The sequence below is a fragment of the Syzygium oleosum genome, unplaced genomic scaffold (assembly GCF_021117445.2).
Source record: "Syzygium oleosum isolate NSW1041296 unplaced genomic scaffold, Sole_v2.1 Sole_v2.12, whole genome shotgun sequence".
NCBI classification, from domain to species: domain Eukaryota; kingdom Viridiplantae; phylum Streptophyta; class Magnoliopsida; order Myrtales; family Myrtaceae; genus Syzygium; species Syzygium oleosum.
This window is the reverse complement of record NW_026607496.1, coordinates 9,767,778-9,777,519: the sequence shown is the minus strand read 5'-3', so window position 1 is coordinate 9,777,519 and position 9,742 is coordinate 9,767,778. Positions and strand designations below refer to the sequence as shown.

Sequence of the window (9,742 nt, the reverse complement as noted above, 5' to 3'; positions counted from 1 at the left end):
TTTCAATCCACTTTTGGGATAAATGAAATGTGTATATTCTTCAATGCACTTGTAGTTAAATCTCGCCTGGAACTGATCATTCTCGGGATACTAACCTTTAAGGAATGGCTACCTAGGGAAATGTACGTAGACCTAAGAACTCGACCATGAGTCGACCTTCGGTGACGATCGAGGTCGCCATGACTTGAGTAACCACAGGTCGATACGCGTAAACCCTAAAAAGCCGCCCGTTAGTCAGAGATACACTAAAGTCGCATTTGAGTGAAATTGACCGTCATTTGAATCCGAACTTGGATGGCGAATTTCTCGAAGTGTCACGACTAATTTATTTGGACGACGTCACATAAGCGTGGTCAACCTCGAGATTGCCCGGATTTGCCGGAAAGTGAAATTTGGATCGGGTGCGGATTTAGATCAGTATACCTCCCTCTTGGTTTATTTTATTTAGTGTCTATCTAGTCTTTTCTTTGATTTTGAAATTCGGAATTTTCGTGGCCCTTGGATCTAGCTTGCTCAACAAGACCAATTGTGAGCCCTTGGATTGCACTTGATTGATATATTGACTTTGGTCTCTCTCTCTCTCTCTCTCCTCCCTCATGCCTGTTGTTTTTCCCCTACACACTGGCCTCTTCTTCCGCGACGCCCACCCCTTTCCCTGCCGAACACCCCACGTTGTTGACCTCCCCATGCAGCTGCCATGATGGACTTTGCTTGCTGACTTCTGCTTTGCTGACTTTCTCCTTTTCCCATGTTGCTGCTATTTGCTGCTCCGCCCATGCCTCTGCTCTTCTGTTTTGTTTACTGCCTCACGCTGATGACTTCCTGCTAACCTCGTATTGCTGCTGTTGCTGCTTCTTCTTCTTTACTTCGGCTCCTTCGTTTTCTTCCATTTCTGCTTCTGTTTCTACTTCTGCTTCTGCTTGACCGCTGGCTTCTCCATTTCGGCTGCCCATCCTACCAGAAGCTAGCCCAAAACACCCACATTTCCCCTCTTACCCTCTCTCTTTCGGCCTCACGTCTTGCACCCCGACCACCACCAGCCCGTGCTCGTCCCAACCACTGCCATCCAGTCGCTGGAAAGCCGCCGGAGCCACCCGTCCAGCCCCGTCCGACCGCCAGAGCGGCTGCTGCTTGCTTGGCTTGGCTTTGTTCGGTTTCTTACTTAGGCATTCCTAGTAAGTGGCTTCCTAACCCTTGACTAGGCTAAGGGGTGACTAATGGACATGTTAGGGATGGTTTAAGGGCCGTGGATAGTTGGTTTAGTGGCTGGTTGTGCTTGGTTTGCTTGGTGGTGCTTGTTGGTTGATTTCCGGTAAGGTTGCTACTGCTTCACTGGATTTTGCTATTTTTTATGTGACTTTTGTGGGCTGGATTTGAGGAAGTGTTCTTCATGAAAGTTGTTCATAACATCTTGAAGTTTGACATAATTTAATTTGGAAATTTTTGGAAGTCATTTGAGGCCATTCATAAGTTTATCTTTGGACCGAAATAAGTCTGCCAGAAACACTGTTCCTCCGACCTTCGGGTCTGTTGGTATTTTTATAAATTTTTCCAGATCTATTTTGAAAATACTTCCTTCACAAAACTTGTTGGGGACATTTGTGGATATAACATATAAAAATTTCAAATCTTTCTAAGGAGATTTGGTTACTGCTTGAAATGCATTTTTGGCTACGAAGGTCCGGCTTCAAACCGTCTCTGAACCTCCGAGCCCTATCCAACGGGTCCTCCACCATCTTTGGGGCAAACTTAGATAACCGAGCAAATTCAATCTCATACTGATCCACTGTCCTCTGCCTCTGACGAAGCCTCATAAACTTGGCTAACTTTTGTTCCCGGGCACTCTCAGAAAAGTATTTACCATTGAAAACCTCCACAAACATCGCCCAAGTCTGGGCGGCACCAGCAGGGAACACCCTTCCTCTGGTGGCTTTCCACCAATCACTCGCACTTCCTTGGAGCTGGTACACCGCCAAGGTCACTTTCTCTTCCTCGGTGCACCCTAGCACCTCAAAGGCCTTTTCTAACTCCTCTACCCAAAGTGATGCAACCTCAAGGTCACCCTTACCATCAAACTTAGGGGGCTTTAATTTCAAAAACTGCTCAACTAGCTGATGCATCTGCCTATTCACATTCACTTGCCCTTGCCCTTGATTCCCATTGTTATTATTGCTGTCAACAGCCACAGCGGCCTCAGCAGCTTGGGCAATAGTGGCAGCTCGCTCCTGAGTCTGCCATCCTATCAGATTTCCGATCTCTTCTAGGGTCCTCATGACCGCATCCATTCTCGAATCTCCCGCAAGTTGGGCTTGTGAACTTGATTGACCTCTTAATCCTCTACCTCTCGAACTCATACTCCCGATTTTCTATCACTCACCTACATGCTATAATTCAATTTAGGAATTAGAGACCTAGGCCAACTATACCAGTCTAGTCCTAGGCAGCGAATTAGCACAATAATTCACTCAGCAGGTAATTAATCACAACAGCACCAGACCACAATCAATAAGGTCTGTGCACTTACCTTAGGTCCAGACGCACCTGCATTCCAATCGTTATAATACTCAATTCACTCAGCAATCACAACAAACAGTCTGGAGGTACGCGTAGCTCATTGCACACCTATGACTCGCTAAAGTCTCCCTAGATGACTGCCCCAGGGTCTCCGCTCCTTATCACTCCAGGCTTCGACCAACTTAGATCGAGTTAACCTTGCTCTGATACCAAATCAACAAGCGATGTCACGTCCCGAACTCCATCGAGCTCGCGACATCCCTCTTTGGTCGAATTAGTGCGACGTCCCAGGAAACGCCGCCGACCCAAACCAACACATTAGAGATAAGGCACTAGCGAAAGCCACAAAAACCCGGACAATATTTAACTAGGGGTAAAAGGGAGAATATACATATATTCATTACCAAGTCAAACTTATACAATACCCACCATTTGCAATCCACATAATATACAAGCACACCGAGCTTCTAAGGTTTACACCATCGATATTAAAAAGAGGTCAGTAGTCTGGGAATACTCTAGCTCCAAAAATGGGACACTTCAAAAGGTTCACCCTACCCCTAAACTAGCCCCTACGCCCTCTAGATGGCGTCCACTCCGAGTCAGACTCCCCATAACCCGAGTCTGAATCCCCCTGAGCTACCTGCTCCTCTGAGGACTCAGAATCCGCCTCGATCTCAATCGGGTTGTCCTCATCACCCGACTCTAATGGAACCTCAATCCGCTCCTCCTCTTCAGACTCCTCTTCTGGCTCTTCCTCTGGCTCATCCTCTAGTTCTACCTCTGGAGCTTCTTCTGGTTCTTCCTCTAGTGCTTCCTCAGGTTCGTCATTTGGTTCTTCTTCGGGCTCTTCTTCGGGTTCCTCCTCTGGCATTGCACCTAGATCCACATCCATTGGATCATACCCTGCCTGTGATTCTTCCGGCTTCGGATCAGGCTCAGCCACTGAAGGTTCGGGTGCTACAGGTACAGGCTGATGTCCTGACTGTGCAAGGCTAGTATCCAGACTAGTCATCTCATCATCAGGAGGGGGTATAGCTGACGGATCCCAATCCCCCACTCCGTCAAATGGGACATCAAAGCCTCGAACAGGACCGAACTTGTCCAGTCCATCCCGAAAACACCAGGCTGTATAGGTGTGGGCCTGCCAAAGGGGTTGCCCTATATCTACCCAGACTACTGTAGTATGCTTAATTCAAGTCATATTCTCATCTATCGGGTACTCTACAACTGCGTGGTCGGTGTGCATCGGTATACCAAAACACTGAGGCGGTGGCGGTGGAAGATTAATGGTCCAGGCCGGGGTTCTGAAATTGTTGGGTTAAACAACCATGAGACACGTCTCAGCAAGTAAACACCCTAAACCCCATCTAGGCTAACACGTACCTCCAGACAAGTCCAAACACAATAACACGCAACAAGCACATAACAGGCACACAATTGCACTTACCTTGGCTTTTAATGCGTACAATCTGCACGTTAGTCTCAATTATACAAATCTCAACCACATGCACATTCCAAATCAGTTTCATGCCCAAAACACAAGTCGAACATATGACATTTCCAATTCCACATTTCACATACTCGTTCATGCCTCACCTCCCTATTTTCATTAAACTTGCCCACAACCCGCGTTATTATGCATCAGGTCCACTTTCAACCCACGGTTCACATCTGACCGTCTCAAATTCACAACACTCCTTAGCCCGCGTTACAGTACACGCCTCAGGCTCAACATCCTCCACCTACGGCACAACCCACATTACAGTACACGCCTCAGGTTGGCGGTCTTTCGGCAATACCAGGCATCGTCCCGCGTTAAAGTACATGCCTCAGGACGGCTCAATTCCCCGCGTTACACTACACGTCTCAGGGATTTTCGTGACCACACGCACGACATATCACATAAATTTTTCACCCGTTCGCTCGCTCGAACATTATACGAACATGCCAAATTACCAATCGATCCAATTCAACCTATGCACGCGTCAATTCTCACACATTTCACATGTTCAATTGACACACAAATATGCCAAATTCCCAGCCAATCCAATTCAATTCGCACGTGCACAATTAACTCGAATTTTTGCATTTTAAGCTAAATTTCACCATTCACGGGCGTCGTACTCCTACCGACAACCCCCAAACCAACACGTACTATATCTTAATCACCAATATGCACCAATTCGCCCACAGGATGAACAGTGATTCGGCCACCACCAAAAATCACTATAACGGCACATTTAGGCCCGTTTTTCACGTAATAAGTCACAATAATCATTCGTAACCATTCCAATCACAAAATCAATCAATTCTAACCTCCAATCCACCTCAAAAATCATCACAATTTCATCCCAACAACTCAGCCAAAGCAGTCCAACCATTCCTCTACGAATAACCCCTAAAACTTGCTAAAACGGGCCCGAACTAACCCGAAAATACCCGTTATCCTAGGCGAGGGTTAGGGTATCACTTACTTGTGATTCCTATGCGAAATCGAGGCCTCAACGGTGGCTGCACAGAGAGCAAACAGCAGCGGCGGCGGCGATAAGCGGTAAGGGTTACCAGCAACTCACCGGCGGTCACGAGCGGCGGCGAGTGGCGGCGATTGGCTGCTGGCTTTCTTGGCTGCTCTTGGCTGAAAAAGGGTGGCTGGTGATGGTGTTTCGGTGAGGGGAAAAACAGGGAAGAGAGAGAGGGACGGCGGTGGTGATGGTGGTGAGACCGCGGCTTCAAGGACGACTGGACGGCGGCGATCCTTCACGGCGGTTGCACGGCGGCGATGGGTATGGCCGGCTGGCCACTTCACGGTGGGAGAGAGGGAAAGGGGGAGGTCGGCCGAGAGAGGGGTGAGGGAGAGAGAGATTGCCGTGAGAGTGAGAAAATGAGAGGGAGAGAGAGAAAATGGAAAGAAATAGGCTAAATGGCAATAATTGGTGTCTAACACCCTTGCCAAATGACCATCCTACCCTCCTCTCTATTTCCAAATCAACGGCCACGATTCAATCTTATCCTAAGATTGACGGCCAAGATTAATCCTTACCAAAAATATCCAAGGGTGAAATTGGAATTTCACAAAATTTCCAAGGGCAAAATTGTCCAAAAATTTTCATCTCTAAAGTTGGTGTGAAATGACCAAAATGCCCCTTTCACATTATACTTGGCCTTAACAAAGTCCCAGGAGTAAAACGGTCATTTTCTATTTCTTGCCAAAATTCGAATTTTCTGAAGAATCCGGACAAATCTGAGGCTAACCGAGCTAATAACAACATCGTCCAATTATCTTGTCGTGACCTTCATAATTTCCAATACCCAAACTTGGTCTCTAATTAATGATCCAATTTAAATAACGTAACTTGAGCGTATCTCAAACTAACGGGTGGCTTTTGGGGAAATTCGCACATTCAACCCGTGGCTGATACTGAATCAAGCCACGTTTAAGTTCACTCGGGTCGTGACGACCTCGATTGTCACGTAATCGCGAGGATCGACCGCTAGTTCTGACGGGCGCGATCGTTTGGTATAGGTTTAGGGTCATTCGTCAACTCATCTCGTGGTCAAGCGGAATCACCCGCGATCCACTCGTATGACAGCGGCGAATTGATCCCTAACTATTCTTGGATCAGCCTACATTGGCTCAAAACGTCACCTCGACAATTTTCATGGTCGAGAGTCAGTTCACGATCGAGTTTCTTTGGTCGCGCGAATTTAAAATCCCTAATTAGCCATTCCCTATTGGTTAGTATCCCAGGAGTGATCAGTTCCGGGCAAGATCTAACTACAAGCACGTCCAGAAAATCGTCTATTTCATAAATCCCAAGTGGGTCGGATTTCAGAATGTCACATGAGTGCCCCTTTTTGTAGAGGAGTTAAGCTTACCAACCACCCGATCCTTGTTGTTGTGCGTGGTTCGTAGATAGTGACCTCGTAGAAGGCTTGCAAATGTATGTGTTGTAATCAATGTTATGTTTATAAAAGTGTCTTGTTGATGTGTATTCTTTGTCTCTCTACTATCCCATTGTTTATATGTTGTACGGAGAGTTCGAGGTTGCTTCCGCATGCGTTACTCGTTAGTGTTTCGATTGGGTCGGCGACAAGTCCTGGGATGTCGCATGCTTGACGACCCCAGATGGATGTTGCGTGCTTGTTCGGGTTCGGGGCATGACAAGAATAGTCTTACCATTGTAAGAAATGGGTTTCGACTAGAAAGGGTGGTCTCATAATGTAACAACGAGTTTTGACTAAAAGGAGTAGTCTTACCATTGTAAAAAATGGGTTTCGACTAAAAGGAGTGAATCAATCATGGCTACTAACATTCACCACCTCGATTTAAAAAAGAATGGTCATGAGTGCGAAAGCACATCATATCGATTTGAAGATTGTACGGGCACGAAAGCTCACCATACCTAATTGAAAGGGAATGGTCATGAGTGCGCGAGCACATCATGCCGATTTGGAAAGGGAAGAGGATAATGAAAATCCGCTCTACTTGGGGAATTTTGATTTTAGAAAGACTGCAAGCTGCAATTACTTGGATATTGAAGATCTGAAGCTACTAACATGCAATCACTTGGAAAGACTATTAAACGGGAAGCATTCATGGTTGCATAACCAAGAAATTCCATCAACTTTTGTGACAACATGAAGACTTTGAATGTCATTCAAATAATTGTCAATCAAACTCTTGGTAAATGCCATCAATCTGTCAAAATTCTTGTAGAGGAAAGCTTTGAACAAAATGATTTCGATATCTTCAAAAGGGTTTGTTAAAAATGCCAAGTTGAAATACCTTAATCGAAAAGGTCTTCTTACCATGGCTCTCATGAAGGCTTTTATTCCCATCCGTTAATGTGGGATTTTAAGTTCGATCATTGAGGATATCTCACATAACCTAAGCCAAAGGCTTTTGGAAATATTCGCACCGAATACAACTTGATCAATCAAAAAAGTCTTTTGAAGGACCGTAATGCATGCTTGGTCATGGGCTTACGCAAAGGATTATCGCTTTGAGGCCAAGAAAGGATTATCAAATAATATCTTCATCGGGTTTACAAGTCAAGAACCTTGAAGATAAAACAAGATAGAATTGCTTCCACTCCTTCAAGCGGTAGCTTCTTTGAGAAATCTTTACATTGACTCAAACCATCTCAATCGAAAGAGACTTCGGAGAGAGGTGTAATGTCGGTTTGGGTTAGGCTCAAAAGGCTTGAAATTTTGTAGAAGGGTTTGAAAAAGATGGTGATTATCTTGGCATCATTACCAAATTATCTAAATTTGACATCATTTGACTCTTGGAAACCAATTTGTCTCGAGAGCCCATTGTCTAATCATTTTTCTTGTAATAAGAGCTTTGCTCTTTCTAAGCATCTTTTACAATTGGAATTTTGTTTTCATCATGAGCATATTGCTTTTTGCTTTTGCTTTTGATGCATTTTTTTTTCATGGGCATTAGCCCTACTTTTACCAAGCACACTGCTTTTTCATGCCCTCTAGTATATATCATTTGAGCTCTTAGGACTTTTGAGTCACTAAACATATTTCACCAATTTTTTCAAAATTTCTTGGTAAATCATATGCATTTCCCCAATGTGGGGAGATAATCACCATTTGGGCTTTGAAGTGAACATGCTAAAGGATCAATTTGGCTAAGCAAGGGATGCAAGTGTTTCGGTAGAGAAATGAATGGTCTTCTTCACTTTGGGATGCTTCAAGCTTCCATAAAGATCCACATGAAGTTACCACAAAAAGATTGATGCAAGTGAAAGCAATGAAATCTTTCTTAATCTATTTGCTCCAAAAATGATCACCCATAACCTCCTAACTTGCCCCAATATGGGGTGGTTCTTGACAGGGGTATTTTGAAAATTCCCCATATTTGGCTCAAGGTGGCTAGCAAGGGATAAAATGAGTATTTAGGTTAAAGAAGTAAAATGCCTTTTATCACTTCAATACATATTGTTACGGCTAGTGTTATCACTTAGAGGGGGGTGAATAGGTGATTTTATAAAATTGTATGATTTAAACATGTGGAATGAATATAGTTGAGGTCAACAACTCATATGTACAATATCAGATGGATGCGAATTACAAATTGGCATGTAAGTTGTCATCAGATGATTGCGTCTGATGACTAAAATGGTGTTCTGACGAACTTGTTTGACAGATATGTATGCAGTATAATGTTAGTAATAATAAAAGAAAGTTTAGGGATAGGGAATACTCCATACAGATCTTTGTAGTGGTTCGGCTTTATTAAGCCTACGTCCACCCTCCACGCTGGCAGCCTGTTGGTTGTTTTTCATTATTGAATCACCAGAAGATTACAAGAGCAGTGCTTTTCAGATGATAGACTGCACTATCACGTACACTCTTCACTCAAGTAATTTTCTTCCTAAAATCACAACGTGGAATACAATAATCACAAGTGTGTAAGATCGAAGCTCTATTCAAACTTTGGAATTCTTGATTCTAATTTTTTTTTCTTGTACGACTTTGCACTCTTTTTATACTCCTCCATTTCCAATTTATCCGTTAGATAATCTTCAGATGATTGATCTCCAAATCAAACCGTTGGAGAAAACTTCCCAAAAGAAAATGCATAGCCGTTAGAAGAAAAACCATTATCTCCAGGTGATTTGATCGCCCATATAATCAAATCAAGGTTTCCATAAGTGTAGTTCTTCGTGTTTAAGGAACGATCTTGGGATTGCCAATTAGGATATCTTGAGATAACAGTTTGATTATCCTACATAAATTTACTAAAAATAACACTTATTGAATCTGACGAGTAATTTTGAATCTGATGATAAAGTCCTTTCATCAACTAAGTGTGATGACTCAGCATTTACCTGCATCAAATAACTTAAGTGTAATTCTGATTAGTAAAAGATTGTTTTGTCATTCGTCAAAACTAATTAGGGATTTTGCTCAACATTCTCCCCCTTTTTTATGATGACAAAACTATCCATAAACGTTAGAAAAATATTCAGAGGATATAACATTTAAGGCACAAAATATTGTTAAGTTCTGAAATCAGCATAATATTTTTAACTATGTCAATTCTCATTCTGCTCGCTTACGTCAACATTTGCATTCATAATTTGTATAAACCTTCTCCCCCTTTTTGACATCAGCAGAAAGGATAAATAGCAATAAAGTTCACACCAAGTGTCGAAGCATAAGTAATAATAATAATAAGAGTTCAGCATCGAACAACTAGTGTCGAATC

At 43.5% G+C, this 9,742-nt stretch overlaps 1 protein-coding gene across 1 annotated transcript; it reads right to left on the bottom strand.

The window, feature by feature from the left end:
• Positions 1 to 806: 806 nt before the first annotated feature.
• LOC130139438 (uncharacterized) lies at positions 807 to 3,529 on the bottom strand. The gene is made up of 3 exons (XM_056316392.1): positions 3,296 to 3,529; positions 2,525 to 2,541; positions 807 to 954 (listed from the first exon to the last, which is right to left on the bottom strand). Exons 1-3 carry the CDS (start codon positions 3,527 to 3,529, stop codon positions 807 to 809), a joined length of 399 nt encoding a protein of 132 aa, XP_056172367.1.
• Between the last annotated feature and the right edge of the window lie 6,213 nt (positions 3,530 to 9,742).